This window comes from Equus caballus, chromosome 16 (assembly GCF_041296265.1).
Source record: "Equus caballus isolate H_3958 breed thoroughbred chromosome 16, TB-T2T, whole genome shotgun sequence".
NCBI classification, from domain to species: domain Eukaryota; kingdom Metazoa; phylum Chordata; class Mammalia; order Perissodactyla; family Equidae; genus Equus; species Equus caballus.
This window is the reverse complement of record NC_091699.1, coordinates 41,146,033-41,162,217: the sequence shown is the minus strand read 5'-3', so window position 1 is coordinate 41,162,217 and position 16,185 is coordinate 41,146,033. Positions and strand designations below refer to the sequence as shown.

The 16,185-nt window shown below is 41.0% G+C and overlaps 1 protein-coding gene across 21 annotated transcripts in view; it reads right to left on the bottom strand.

The window, feature by feature from the left end:
- Window positions 1–393: 393 nt before the first annotated feature.
- Window positions 394–16,185, bottom strand: part of CFAP20DC (CFAP20 domain containing) — a 227,086-nt gene continuing 211,294 nt past the window's right edge. For all 21 annotated transcript variants that reach the window (XM_070238735.1, XM_005600500.4, XM_070238737.1 and 18 more), the window contains 2 exons: window positions 13,093–13,187; window positions 394–966 (listed from right to left, as the gene is read on the bottom strand). In XM_070238735.1, coding sequence (XP_070094836.1) covers window positions 854–966; window positions 13,093–13,187 — 208 coding nt within the window. In that variant the 3' untranslated portion in view covers window positions 394–853. The remainder of the gene's footprint in view (window positions 967–13,092; window positions 13,188–16,185) is intronic.

Here is a 16,185-nt window from a genome sequence, read left to right as displayed (position 1 = left end):
CACAGGAAGCTGCCTCAATTTCTCCAGGCCCAAGTTAGAGAAGTGGTGAGGTGTGTGGGGTGTTCAAATGGGTGATTTCTTGTTAAATCTGGATCCATCGAGCTAGATTTGGGTCATATTATTAAAATTCAGAGATAATTGGTAAAAAATATTTAAAAAAAAGCAAGCACAGCACTAAGCAGCTTAAGTGATTAACAATGTTGTGATCTTAGGCAAACTTTGGATGAACTATAATGAAATGGAAATAGAGGGCCAGTGCCAATAAAATGTGATCATAAAGTCTGACCAGTTCACCGTGTTTCCTTTCCTAAGAGTCTAAGGAAAGGTAAATGTCATCTAGGAAGATTCTGGAAAAGAAAGTGGGGTAAATAAAAAGAAGCAGTTTGAAAGGTATTCTTCTGACCATCATATTTTATTTTTAATACAAATAGGTAATAAAATAAAAGGTACCCAGATATCTTTTAAACAAGAATACATTTTTGTATATCAAGCCATCATTTACAGATTAACACTGCAAAAGTTTGAATTAATAACTCTTAATTTGTTTACATAAAATTATGAGAAAAACAAAATTATATGTAGAATGAGAACCAACAAATACGAATCAATTCAAAGTCCTAAAATTTTGTCCCTGTATTAATTCCTTCACAGTTCCAAAAAATCACACACATCTACAAAAAGAACGTAGGTGTTCTTAACATTGAACATTATTTACAAAATAAAGTCATCTCTCTCAGTTGCTTTTGACTCCATGGGCCTGCCCGACACACATACTGCAGTGCCAAGTTAAGAGAGTCAGAGTTCCTATCCTGCTCCGCGTTGGGGTGGCCATTCTTTGCCTTGGAACGAGGACTTACACCAACTCGTAGTATTTCCCAGTCTGAGGATCAAAGTAACAGTTCAGACATGGGTCATACAGCAGAGTCAGCACTTCCTCGTCCTCTTCCGCACTCGGGTCTTCCTCACCTGTGGGAAGGGGAACCACAGACATGTTAGCTGCCAGCCCGGCCTGGAATTCCCAAGCTGCAACACCAGAGGGGCAATGAAGCAGGAACGACCCTCTCTCCTGGGAGAGTTTCTTCATGTAGGCAGCATGTCGACGCTGGAATGAAGGAGCGCTGAGGATGTGAGGAGACTCTATACATGCCGAGCAACACAGAGAAGAAACCATGATATCAAGGGGCCAGCTTTGCTATAAAGGATAAGAAAAATGGAGTGTGGAGAGCTGGCAGGGAAGGGAAAGGAGGGAGGGAGAGGGCCAAAGGACTAAAGAGTCTTGCTAATTAGGGTTAGGGAAACTTGAGCAGGATTCAAAACATAATGGTCACATTCTAGACTTCTTCATGGGCCAAAGCTGTACAAATGCAACACAGTGTAAATTAAATGATATAATAAAGAACTCAATCCCCATACATACATCCTAAAAAGGCTACCAAATAAATATGAATTATAATAATAAAGTTTAGAAGTATAAGGTACACAAAGCATAGAACACATTTGGAGAACAATGTCAGGTGATCTATAATATTATTGTTGGTAGGAAGATCTGTCAAGTTTGCTGGGAATATGAATATGGCTTGATGGTTTTTTCTTGTGACAGCCATTTAGATGGTCTGGATGAAGAGAACTCCTTCTGCCTAAGTTATTAGCAAATTTTGGTTGGCTTCCAACAAACAGCATGGAATGAAAAAAAATTGTTTTACTAAGATGTTTCCTGAGTACCGTATATGTGTCCAGTGTCATGCTAAGCACTTGGGTACTTGATACCATCACCAGCAAGCGAGTGCCTTCTGAGTATGGAATACTTCTGACAATCCACGTCATAGGAGTTCAGAGGTGGGGAGGGCAAGACTCCCCTGAGCCAGAGAAGATCACAGCAGGCTCAGGGAGGAGGCGGTGATTAACATGCTTCTTTCTTCCTTAGCACAGGCTACTAAGGACCAAAGAAAACCAAACCTTTGGGCTGCAAGCTCACTAGGGTCAGTTTTGGAAGGGCGTGGAGGTGGACACAGAACAGGGCTGGCACATAATAGAGGCTCAGAAAATACTGAATATTTCTTAAAAGCCCATGATCTTAAGCGTCACTGCCCAGAGTAAGGGAAGGTACTGGCGGTGGTCGGACTCCGTCTTACCCAAACAAAATCAGACCAAGCTCATGCACGGCCGCTGCCAGCAGAGTAACAAACCGGAGTTAAGTCCAAGGAAACGGAGCCGAGATGGTAAAGTGGGGGTCTGAAACGACACCACGGCCATTCCTCTGCCCACCCTTCTTCTAACTATCCAAAAACATGCACTATGAGCCTTTCCTGCACCAGGTACTGAGCTAGGTGTTGGGGACGTGAGGATGTAAGAAACAGGCACTGTTCTCAAGGAGTGTGCAGTGACACGCGTGAAACATGAAATCAGCTGACTCTCTCATGAGCCACATGCAGTGCTAGCAGTCCTTAAAAAGTGCAGTTTGGGGCCGGCCCAGTGCCACAGTGGTTAAGTTTGCATGCTCTGCTCTGGCGGCCCAGGGTTTGTGAGTTCAGATCCTGGGCGTCGAAGTATGTACTGCTCATCAAGTCATGCTGAGATGGCGTCCCACATACAAAATAGAGGAAGATTGGCATAGATGTCAGCTCAGCAACAATCTTCTCCAAGCAAAAAGAGGAAGATTGGCAACAGATGTTAGCTCAGGGCCAATATTCCTCACCAACAAAAGAAAAAAGAGTAGAGTGTAACAGAGGAATGATTACATCTGTCTTGCTTACTAACATTTCAACTGGCAGAGCACTCAATGAAGTTTAGAAAGGACTTTCTCATGCAGAAGCTCATTTGAGCCTCATGATCCTGTGAAATAGGCAGGAATTAGCACGCTCATTTACTGCCAAAGTAACCAGGGTCTGTAAAGTGAAACAGCTCATCTGAGGTCACTTGGTGAGTTAGAAGAAGACTCAGGGACGAACTCGGGTTTCCAGACTCTGGCTCAGCTCGGAGCTCTTTTGACCATTCTAGCTCAATGTTTTTGTTAAGAAGGTGATGGAACACATTCAATTGGGAACTATTCTATTATGGGAATTTAAACATGGAAAAGAGTGAAAAATTGTAAATGTGTCCTATGTCTTAAAAAATCAGATTTTGAAACAAAAGAAATTTGATTTCTCACATTTCAAAAACTGCGGACAAAGATGAGGGAGTTCATGTGGGAGGGCAGAGGCAAACAGCTCAATAAGCACAAAGGAACTGGGCTTATTAATTCCAGAAAAGAGAAAGTTTGATGGAGGCGACAGCGGCCTTTCTTGCTTCACACAGTATATGAAAGGTGGGAAATGAGTGGAGAGTTAAGAAGATCCTGTGGGGTTCCAGGAGTAAGCAATAGGATCAATGGGTGAAAGTTCCAAGGAGCCAGATTTTGGCTCAACATAAGGAAGAATTTTCTGAACATTAATGACCAGAAAATGAAATGTGGACTCTGGGGAGGGTGAAGCAGGGACTGGGGCACCCATTTGCACGAGATTCTGTAGATGAGCCCTTCAGAGGACAGAGGACCAGAGCCAACGGTCCCTGTGGTGCCTTTGATGAGTTTCTGTGACTCTTGGCTGCAATGGCTTTTGGCCTTGAAGTATGACTGAACTTTGCTAACGGCCGCGTTAATAGTGGTAGCTGAGCTGAGAACCCTGCGCGGTTTTTAATTAAGAACAGGAACTCAGAGAAGGCGGGCTGCCTTTCCTTTATTTTCTATTGTTACCTTCAGAGTGGTCCCAGGGCCCTGCCCCCACCCTCTTCCTCTAAGTAGGAGAGGTTGAGAATGCTTTTCAAGTGGCTGTTGCATATCAAAGCTGACCCCCTTTAGGTCACTTCTGCACATCAAAGGAAAGTTTGCATGTCCTTTACTTTCAGATATTCAATCCATCATCCCTTTCATATTTGGGTTTCTTCAGAGAACAGAACAAAATCAGTTTATTAATAAGTAACTACTATGTCCTTTCTATGTGATGGAGCAGTGTAGCTGTGGATGCGACAGTCTGGCTGTGGGCGTGACACACACACACACACACACACACACACACACACACGAAACAAAAGCAGCTATTAAGATTAATGAGGCATTAAACTGGGAGTAGCAGCTGCAGAGTGGCTAAGAGCATCCTTGGGTTCTAGAATCTGGAGACTTAGGGGTGGATGGGAGCTCTGCTGTTTACTACCTGAACGACATTAGGCTGGTTACAGGTCATTTCACCTCACTGGATCTTCCTTTCCTCATTATAAAATGGGAATAACAATGCCTATTTCCGAGGGTTTTGTGGAAGACTAAATTGGACACTGGATAATATGCATAGCACAGAGCACAAAGTAGTTGTTCAATAAATGATCGTTCCTGTTACTGTTAAGGATAATAACAATAACAAAGCAAATCATGAATTATAAGCTATAACTTTTTTAGTAACTCAGAACAGGAGCATTGATAAAACTTAAAGTACGAAGAAAAGGCATCATAGAGACAGGCAGCATGACATTTAGACAATGGAGTCAGACAGATCTGGGGTCCAAATCCCATTTCTACCACTTCATGGCTGTTGGACTTTAGAAAAACACATCATTCTGAGCCTCAGTTTCCTCATGTGTAAAGTAAGGATGGTAATGGTACCTGTTATTGTACCTATGAGAACTAAATAAGATAGCACTCAGCACACACACAGTGAGTACTCAATAAAGATTGTTGTTATAATCATCTTCATGAAAAACATAAGATAGCTGAGATAGACGTGAGAGGGGTGTGTTCATTTATATCTTATTCTCTACCCCAAAACTGTATCGGTTTGATTTTTTCCTACCAAAAGAAAAAAATATAGTCAATATGAATGAAACACAAAACCCACAATTAGTGTTATACAGGACATTACGACGAATTCATCTTTAAACAAAAACAGCTCTCATGCCGAAAATCATATAGTTTTCAAAAAGTAAAACTAATTTTTCCATCAGGTGGCAAGTGAAAACCACACGTCACTGAGGTAAATGACCCTGAGTCCAGCTGCCTCAGAGAACTGCCATCCGATGTCTTGTTTTCACTCCATCAACACACTGGGGGAAACTCTGACCTCTGGCACATAAGAGCTATATGCTATGGAACTGTTTAGTGCATTCTGCGCCTGTATTTTTCAAAAAGATAAAATTTTAAGCTGGTGCTATTAAATTAGAAAACTCAATACATTTTACAACCAGTCAGGAATCTTTCAAGATGAAAATAACCGTTGCAACGGGCCATGGGTCTTTACCACTCAACTGCACAGGGATCGAGCTGGATCCAATTCATTAGGAGAGGTTTTGCTACATGGTGCATATAAACTGAAGCAGTAACTGCTCTATCAGTGCATTTGTTCCAATGCACATCACTATAGAATGGGAACCTCATGCATTATAACCATGGGGCTAAGGCAGGTTTTTTGGTTTTTAGTACGAAAGCTTTAAATGGATGAATTTTAAAACTCTACCAACAATGACATTCGTACAAAAATTCTGTGACATTATGTATAATTTTACATGGAAATAAGTGCTTTAAACTTGCATAAAAGGTTTTGTTTTCATTATAACTTAATTTTCAAAGCCTCCAACTTACATCATTTTGCCAATGCAATCCCTACGTAATGAAATTATAACATCATTAAGCAATTACCACTATGATGTCAGGCAATGGGAAATGTTTTGAAAGGTAATTACTGTGCATGGGTATGGGGCAATTTTCAATTATGTTCTTGGATAGTGCAGAGTTTGCTTTCCCCCAAAATGCTAAATTGCTCTATTTAAAGACTGGCTACAGAAACTCTAAAAGGACAAATTAACAAATAAAACCATTCTCTGCTACCAGACTAAGAGCATCTGGATGGGGGTCCAAATTACATTTTCACTCTTCTCCACATAATAAAGTCATTTCTAGTGAAGTAAAATTGCCTTTCAGGTAATAATCTATTTATAAACTTTCAGCTTCATTCACTTGGAAATTGGTTGACAGCAATAACAGAAGAAAAACCAACAGAACCAGACCAAACGCAGCAATATTAGCTGCCCTCCCCTCGGTTAGATCAGCTTGGGCAAATAATCTCTCCAGTTCACTTTTTAAAAGTCGATTAATATAAATGCTTAATTATCTATATTTAACGCATTTTAACCGCAGATAATAGAAAACCTATATGTGCAAGCTAAGTCTTCAAGCCTGAAAATAAATGACGTGGCACCAGTTTATCAGATTTAAAGTCTCTGAATCAAGACACTGTACTTGATTTTCAATTTTCTGATACTGCCATCTAGAATTTTTTTTAGAAAGCTAATGCATTTTCTCTCTTATAGATCTTGAAAACTGACTGACTGTACTTGTACGTACACACTAATACACTATTGTTTAAACAATTTAATGGTGAGGGATCACCATTTGGAATAGTCAGCCTCAGGATCAATGAAGATGACATTTTAGATAAGATTCTGCTGAGTACCAGGTGCTTGTGAACTCTTCCACCAACATATCTCACAGTAGGGCAAAATTAACTTGCACTAAAACCTGAGAAAGTCCACTGTGAACTGCTGAATTTTGTTTTTTTAGCAAATATGTGCCCTCAAATGGGAGAAAGATAAATGACTAACAACGGGATGAAAAGGATGAAAAGATACTTTCTTCTCCTAAAAAGCTATATTGTTTTTTGGAAGGCAAATAACACGTCATGATTATAGCTCAGGTTTCATTTGGGAAATAAGTACATCACCCTTTTGTAAAAACTGGTGGCTATATTTTACTTGGAAAATGCCAGTTAAAGCAACGTGCTGAAGGATCCGGATGGTTAATTAGGAATCACTGTAATTTCATTCTTTCCAGGTAATCGCTACTTATGAATGTGCAGTGATTCAAACATGCACCTGTATATCAAAACATCATACTGTACACCTTAAACTTACACCACGTTATATGCCAATTATATCTCAATAAAGCTGGGAGAAAACCCACAAAACAAATGTGCACCTGTAATGTGTGGCTTACAATTCTGAATGCATTCTGTTACACATGAAAGAAAGTCCTTAGGGGAGGAAGAAATATTCCTCTACCCTTCTAGGTTTTTCTGGCTGGTCTAATAATGAAATTGACATGAAACAGAATAATAGGAGAAAATCAAACAAATTTAATAACAATGTATACATGGGAGAAACCCAGGAAAACTGAGTAACTTGACAAAATGGCTGAAGCCAACATCTTAAACATCATCTTCAGCTAAAGACAAGGGAGGATCTTGGGGGTAGTGGTTTGGGACTTCAGAGGGAAGGAAGGCAATTCACATGGAGATGGACAAGCGAATGTTTAGTAGATAAATGTTTGCCCTGCCTTGCAAAGACAATGAGACATGGAGAAGACTTTGATCAAATGGGCCTTGCTAGGTTCCTCCCTATCTACCACACCTGGTTCATATCATACTACAATTATCTATGGCATTAGTTCCTTTCTAAAACAGGTCTTCTATCTTAAATTCTTTTAGGCAGTTAGGGGGAAGGTCAAAGTTTCTTCCTGAGCTTTTTGTTCTTAAAAATAATCAAGCCAAAGAGACACATTTTGGGGTGGCAAATTCTGCTCCCCTTCAGTCCCTAGCCAGACTATTGAGCTCTGAAGCCTACAGAGCCCATAGTGTCTCAAGGGCCTAGTTTCAGGCAAGGTGGTAACACTGCAGCTAGGGGAAAGTGCATCCCAATTCCAGTAAGGGAAGGTGGAACCACATCCTGGGCCAGGACCCCTTCTGGGGTGCATTTGGGAAATAAGTAGGTGGGCTTGGTTCTGGAATAAGGAAGAGAAGCTCAGACACCAGCAATGTGTTTACTTCTCTACTGGAGGGTTCATGTCTAGTACTCCTGAAAAGAAGGAATCTCTTTATTCTAGGGAGAGTGTTGATTCCTCCCCCCGCCCCCTGTCCTGTCACTTCTATGCAGAGAAGACACCCCTGGGCCTTTGATAGCTGCAGAAGAGAAAATATCTTCCTGCCCCAAGGTTAATCAGAGAACAGAAGGCGGCAACTACCTACCTCCCAGGGGACGGGCAGGGACTCTGGATTCAAGAATGTCATAAAGACTAATGAATCATTGTACAAGAGAGTTGAGGTGGGGGCGCTATGAGTCTAAGGAGAGTACTAAAGAGAGTAGTATTTTATCCAGAAAGAGTCAAGAAAGAGAACTTCCTAAACTTAAAAAACTGCAGTAGACATTTCAGTCGTACAGTTCTTACTGACCTAAATGGGAATTCTGTGGTCTTATCACAGCCTGGGGTTTATGGGTGCAGACTGTCTCATCAGACAGGCCTGGGTCAGCGCCCTGCTCCACACTCAGTGGGTGTGTGACCCAGGTTTTGACCTTCAGCTCACCTGTACAGGGGGGACATAACATAGCCCCATGCCTGGCAGTGTTGGGACAAGTCATCATGAGGTCACACACAGAAAACAACACAGTGCCGGGCACACGGTGGGTGCTTTATTAATGCTGGTTTCTATTATTACTTTCAATCACCAATATTGCTTTTTCGGGGGATGGTCTCCTTTGCATCTTAAATAAATCTTCAAGATAAAGGAAAGATTCAAAGAGTAGACCAAATCATCCTCTTGTTTCCCATGGGCAGAAGATTCACTCACTCACTCATCAAATATTTACGGAGTGTTTCCTATGTCCTTGGTGCCACGTCAAGCGCTGGGGGGTACCATTGCTGTTCAATGAAGTATAAGGTCTGGTGAGATAACTAAAAGAACAGACTTTAGAAGACTGCTTGCAGATTTAGAGTATTAGGTAAGTGTCAAACAACTGCGTGGCAGGAAATAGGCCTGTAAAGGGACTGTTCTGTTGGAGTCAGAGCAGGCAGCCAGATCCCCTCTCTCTGGTTAGCTGTGAGGAGCCATGAGATTTCTGTAACACTTTACTACTGATTTGGTTTTACATCTACAAAATAAGCATCTTCTGCCTACTTATGTCTTGTTGGAGATTAATCAATGCTCATAAAGGAATATCCTATGTGGCTTAGTCATACAAAAGGTACAAGAATGCTATTTTTATGAGACTCTGGCAACTCCAAAAGCCCTCCTGAATGCCTTTCTCACTCAAAATCTGTGTAAATTGCAAGAGAGGTTTGCAAGCCTGAAGAGAGAGGTCACTACTATTCCATTTTGGAGCTGGTAAGCATAAATAATTTAAGGGTCATATCGGTAAAGGAACAGCCGTCAAAAACAAATTGACAACTATTTTCCAAGCAAAGTCTGGTTCATTTTCAAAAGGTCAGCTTGGTAGTTTTCTTTAGTAAGTTCTGAAATCTTAACTTCCCATTTGTACATTTCACAGGCGCTCCAGGAAAACACATTTTTAGTAAGTGTTAAGGGCAGCTGTGCCCATGATAATTGATATTCGGCAAGTATATTATGGCGCAGGAGGAACTGGGAAGAGCTGCCTGTTTCTCCATCCAGTTGAATGGCACAGATACAGTGCTGTTCCTGCCGGTTGATCGGCTCTGCTGGAAGCCGGGCTGTTCACTTTAAGGTGGCATTTATTCACTTGAGACATTCTCGCCAAGCAGAAACTGTGGCTGTGACACAAACTTGTCCTGAATAAAGTAGGAACCCAAGGTCCAGGTATAACGCAGGCACTTACTTTTGTATGGCCTGGGGCAAGCATTCTAGAATTGTGTATTGGTCAAGCCATCTTTCCCTGTTAAATGCAGTTATGCCTCCAGCTGCATGGATGCATCTCAGCCTCTCTGTCTCTGATGGAGGCGTGGTGGCTCAGCGCATCACTTCATTGCTCTAAGTCCCTGCATCCATGTGTAAAACAGGGGTAATAATAGCATGTACACCTCAGTAGGCTATTATAAGAATTAAAGTGCACATGCAGGCCTGGGTCACAGGCATATGAAACAAATGTCAGCTATTATTATTTTTATCCTGTAAGTCTGAAGATGGGTGACCCCCTTTCCCCGTGAACCAGCTTCAAAACCACCTTCATGTCCCAGTGCGATGGCTCTGCACAAAGGCACTGATGTGGAGGAAGCCTGGGTCCTAATCCACGCTTGGGTTCTCATTGGATGTTTGACCTTGGGCAAGGTCAAATTGAGGGAGTTAGACTACATCAGTGTTTTTAACTGGTGCATCAGATCCCCAGGGCAGGCTTCTGTACCCTAATTCCCCTTTAGCCAGAGCAGTTCTGCTTTTCTCTCTTTTATATATTGGGATTCCATATGAGATTTCATTTGAAAGAAAAGTTGCCACTGCTTATAAATAAAGTTTAAGACCCACTGCATAAGGTGATCTATAACTTTTAATTGCTAAAATGTATGGGTCTAAGTTCAGTACTCTCATTGTTGAATTTCAGAAATATACCTAATATACTAAAAAATTGGAATTGCGGGAAAAACTGAAAGTCAAATTTCAGTGAATTACCTTACTTTTCTTTGAAGATTGTTATAAGAAATGACTAGTTGAAGAACATTTCTCTCCCTCTTTTCCTCCCTTTCTCCCTTCTTGTCTTCCTTCTAATGAGAATTCAGCGAGTAGCTAATATACGCCAGAAATTGCATAGGGTGCTGGGGATCCAGGAGGGAGCAAACTGACAGTCTCTGCTACTAAAAACTCATAGGCCACTGAGGACAAAATAATAGAGAAGGAAACATATCATGAACTACAAACTGTGGAAAGGCCGTGAAGAAAATGTACAAGGTGAAGTGAGACTGACCTACTCAGATAAGGTCGTCTAGAAGGGCCTGTAAGAAGGTTAGCTAAGAAGCAAACACCCGGGCCTGGCAGCCCCGCCATCCAGCGGTCTCCTCCTCCGTTCAGCTCCTTGTTCCCTTGGCCTTGCCCCAGATCTGGTTGACACAGTAACTGTGTCCCTCTGGCACTCACTCCCAGGGGGAAGTGTGGCCACCGGACATTTCTGACAAGCGTAGTCAGGAAGGGAGGCAGGTCCAGGGCTGAAACAGGTGACCAGAGGTCTGCCTTTTTTTTTTTCCTTAGAGAACTTAAGTACTTAGTCCTTGAGATATTTTAAGTTGTTTCTTCTAGAGATCAGGAACTCTCAATAGAAAATGATTCTCAGTTCCTGATTTTTATATATTATTGAGGAGGTAGTCTATTTACTTGGTTCAAAATCAAAAAAAGTCTAAAAACACTGGCTGGGTTGTGGGACCAGGCTGCTTGGATTCAAATCCCAGTTCTGCAAGTAACCAGTTGCGTGACCTTGGGCAAGTTATTCAAGAACTTTGTGCCTCAGTTTCCTTAGCTGTAAAAAACAACAACTACACACACACATAGTACTTTCCTCAGGGTGTTGCTGTGAGGGCTACATGTAACACTGAGCACAGTGTCTGACATACAGTAAGTGCTAAATTAATGGTATGCAACAGAAACCCAGAAAGAGTCCCAGACTGCCTACAACCTTGCCTCCCTTCTCCTTCTGCTGATAGAAACTGGATACCTGAACCCATTATTCTTTTTTGACAAACACTTTATAAGAACAGATGGAAACACTATCTCTATCTAAAAGCTAATAACTTGTAAAGATTAACCAAATAGGAAACACTAACATTTGATGGTATTAATTAGCTACAAACTACCCAAGCATATCAGAAACTGGGAAAGGGAAGGCTGATAAAAATCTAGGGTGACAGCAGAAGGGTGCCAGATCTGGTTAACATTGGCCAGAACATTTCTACAATCTTCTGAATTTAATTTGTTAATTTGCCCTCGATGGAAGTTCTGTTTACCTTCAACATAATTGAGTTCCTGCTGTCAAAACATCACTTTGCAATGGCGACTTTAAGACATCCTTTCAGCCACTTATCACTAACATATATCTTGGGTGCCTTTGCTCAAGGACCATGCTCTCGGTTCCTGTGGCTTATTTAGGACATTTAACATAACGTATTATTTGTTCCCTCACAGCAAGGTCTCCTCCTGACAGCCAAGATTCTATTTTTCTGTCATAAGTAATTATAAATGTACACCTCTAAAAAGATTCCCAATTTGAGGGGCATAATCTATTTCGAGTAGTAAATCACAGAGACATCTCCATCCCTTGGGCGGCCAAAATGTACAACTCAGATGTATGAGCTCTCACTCTGAATTCTCCACACCTGAAGAAAAATGGGATGCTCCACTTTCTCCCTGGGGCAGTTAGGGAAAAAAGCACAAGAAAATTGGCACCTTTGTTGGAAAAATTTATATTGATTTCAGTTCCTTTTTTTTTTTACTTCAGATATAGCACTTCCATCTTCAAAATCCAACTCGGAAAACTGTCTCAAGGAGTCCCACTCTGAGGCTGTCACTCCAGTTACGTACTGTAGATTCCACTCCACCCCTCCCATCTCAACCCCACGGTTTCCACCAAAGATCCTTTTCTGTTCCTCCTCTGTGGACTCCTGACAATCATGTTCCCTGCTCACAACCTGAAACTAACGGTTCATCTTTGTAGCTCTCACCAACAAAAGGGACCTCAGGCAAATTTTCATTCCTGCTTCTTTCTACTTTTTCCATTACTAACACTACTTACGGTAGCTCCATGCCAGCCTTTGCTTTAATGAAAAGGCCATATCTCTGTATTAACGAAGACATGTATCTCAGTGATGTTGGAGTGTTGGGTCTGCTTTATAATAATGCAAACAGCTGGCATTTGGTAGGCACTATTCTAAGTGCTTCCTATATAGTATACCTCATTGAATCTTCCTGAAAAACTTTCAGGGGGGCACTGTCTATTATTAGTCTTATTTTACAAATGTGGTAACCAAAATTCATAGCGGTCACACAGAAGGAATTGGTACAGCTGGAATTCAGATGAAGGTCAATTTGACACCAAAGCCATGCTCTTATATTTTAAACTATATTTTTCCCTGGGATTAACCTTTAGAAGAACAAGGACAATTTCTTTCTATTATTTTTAGTTGCAAAGAACCTATTATTCTACCAAATGAGGCAAGGTTACCTCATGTTGGTGTGTGTAGGCCTAAGTGATCAGCATTTAATAAAAACAGTGGCACCTCAAAGTGACTGATGTTCTCTATTTATATTAATTACTTATATTTTTTATGCATAGTGTTTTTCATATTCCCACCTTGAGCACTCAGACTTCCAGAAGAATCTGGATGCTGCTCTGCTGGCTGTTGACTGGGAGGAACAATCGGTGGGCTCAACATATTTAACCAGTCCCTAAAAAGAAAAGAACAAAGTAAATGAACAAGTCTCTAATTCCATATAGATTTTACCTTTCCCCTGAATTTTTAATTCCCTGGGGCTTCCACAAAGAAACATTTTCTCTCCTTCATATTTAAGAAAGACAAGATGTCCAGAAATTAATACTTAGTTTAATAAATCAGTTAATATAGAGTCAGTCACTTAATTAATTAGTTGCCCAATAAGTACATCAACTAAATAAAGATGACTATTCCTCTCAAAAGTTTATTATTGTTATTAAACTGTGGCACACTGTTCCTCTCACATAAGAGAATTATTTCGATAACTCAGGAGAAATGCAGCAGAGATAAAGCTCCTTACGATCTTTGGGTAAGAAAGTCTGACAAAGTCACATGTCATGGATGACAACATTTCACATGCTGATTCAAAACAGAAGTTGGGGGGCTGGCCCGGTGGTGCAGCGGTTAAGTGCGCACGTTCCGCTTCTCAGCGGCCTGGGGTTCGCCGGTTCCGATCCCAGGTGCAGACATGGCACCGCTTGGCAAAAGCCATGCTGTGGCAGGCGTCCCACGTATAAAGTAGAGGAAGATGGGCACGGATGTTAGCTCAGGGCCAGGCTTCTTCAGCAAAAAGAGGAGGATTGGCAGCACTTAGCTCAGGGCTAATCTTCCTCAAAAAAAAATAAAAAATAAAAAATAAATAAAGAAGTTGGCCTTGGAGCAGTCATGGACCAGCCACAATGGTGGGAGTCAGTATGAATTAACTCAGGGCTTTAGAGCAGTGGAAGGCAAAAGAGGGGAGAATGAGGGAGCTGGGCCCTTGAGTGAGCCATTGCTTCAGTTCTCCTATTTCCAAAGGGGGCAAAACCACTCCAGAAAGCACCTCCTACCTTCCCTGTCCATCTGCCTCCAGCTGCCAACCCCCAAGCTCCTTCCTTTCCTTCCTCCTCCAGTTTTTTCCAGTCTTCCTGTTCCCTCTAGTAGATACCCGTGTGGGTGTGATGCAAGTGGGTGACATCTGGAAGGACTGAGTCACTGTGTCTTCCACCTCAAGCCTTTCTCATCTCCACACCTGCTACTGAGCTTCTTCAGCAGGGAAGGGAGCAGGGAGGGGAATGTGAAGGATTTTCCAACGTGAGTTCTATTTCTTGCATTGACATTAGCAGTCTGTATCATTTACCTATTCTTTTCAGCAGGAGCATGGCCTCATGGCTAAACAATTTCTTCCTAAATTTGTGCATTTCCTACTGTCTTTATCTACAATGGGAGACAGTCTTAACCACTAACTAAGAACACTGGCTCTCCAGGCCACTCTCAGCTCTATGCTTCCAAATGTAAGAACATGGCCAAGTCACTTAACATCGGAGGCCTCATCTATAAAAAGGAGATAATAATAGTACCTCAGTTTTGTTGTTAGGATTAAATGAAAAAAAAAAAGGTGAAAAACATTTGGCTTGGAACTGGGTACTGCACTCAATAAATTTCAGCTATGCCCACCGTCATCTTCATTATCAATGAAGATCATAGTGTGGCTTTACCAACAATGATAAATCAAGGTAGGAATTGGATTCAGTTGGAATTAAACCAGTAGCTCTTCCTGTATAAAAGGTATCTTAATGTAAAAGTTACCCAATTGCTATTTGTAATATTTTCAGATACTTTCAGTCACTGCTCACCTTAGCTACCACTAGATTATGGCTAGTGAAATAAGCAAGGTGAGCATGCTGTGTAATGGAATTTCATAATAACACATTAAGGGCATCAGAAAGGATTTGTCACAGACTTCCAAGCTAATGGGGCATTTTCTGATAAGCACCTTTTATTTAGTCCATTTAATTATGGTAGACCAAAAAATTCCTACATCACAGAAAATTACAAGGTCACATACAAATTACCAGCCTCGCGACCTCATTACTCAGTAAGAATGATGGGGAGCAAGGATGAACAAGAGAAAAATAATACTATCATATGATGACACCCTCATTGACAAATTAAAAACTCTGCACAATGGCAGAAGTAGCTCCTATTCATTGTCCATGGACATGGGGAAAAATGTAGGTGGGGGTTGTTGTGTGACTGTTATAAAAGGCAAGACATTCACTTTTTAGGCGAATGATCTGATTAATGTTTTTACTTTTCAGCAATAGCTATGGAAAGTACAGGGTTCTTCTTTTTGTGATTTTTTTTGGTTTGTTTTAAAATAATTCTAGGTTTATAGAAAAGTTACAAGAAGAGTACAAAGACCCCTATATATCCTTCACCCAGATTCCCCAATTTAAAAATTTTATCACATTTGCTTTCTGTCTCTCTGTCTATCTCTCTCTCTATCAATGATCATTTCTCTACCTAAACAGGGGTTGGCAAACTGCGGCCCACAGGCGAAGTCTGGCCCACTGCCTGTTTTTGTACAGTCTGCAAACCAAGAATGTTTTTCACGTTTTTAAATGGTTGAAACAAATTAAAATAATAATAATGCTTCACGACACGTGATAATTATATAAAATTCAAGTTTCAGTGTCCATAAATAAAGTCTTATTGGAATACAGCCATGTTCACTTGTTTATGTATCATCTGTGGCTGCTTTTGTGCAACAATGACAGAGTTAAGTATGTGTTATCTGGCCCTTTACAGAAAAAGTTTGACGATCCCTAGTCTATAACCACGGGCTCATATGGATTTCTCCAATACTAATACAATAACACAGATTCATTCTCATCTTTCCTCTTTCCATATTTGTAACTCCCTTCTGACAGTGAGGAACCTGGCTCCCATTATTCTCACATATTTACTTATTTTCTGAACTATAGAACATGCCAAAAGTAGTTTCAGAACTCCTAACCAAATGCAACAAAATAACCAACAGAAAACCCCAAACCTACTCTTTATGGGTTCTTTTTATTCTTTAGTCAAATTGCTGCGTTCAAAATTTACTTGGGTTAGTTCTTTCCCACTCCTCTTCAGTGTGGTTATATTGTTCATTTGAAATATAATCAGAGCCATCTGCTTCGGTTTGT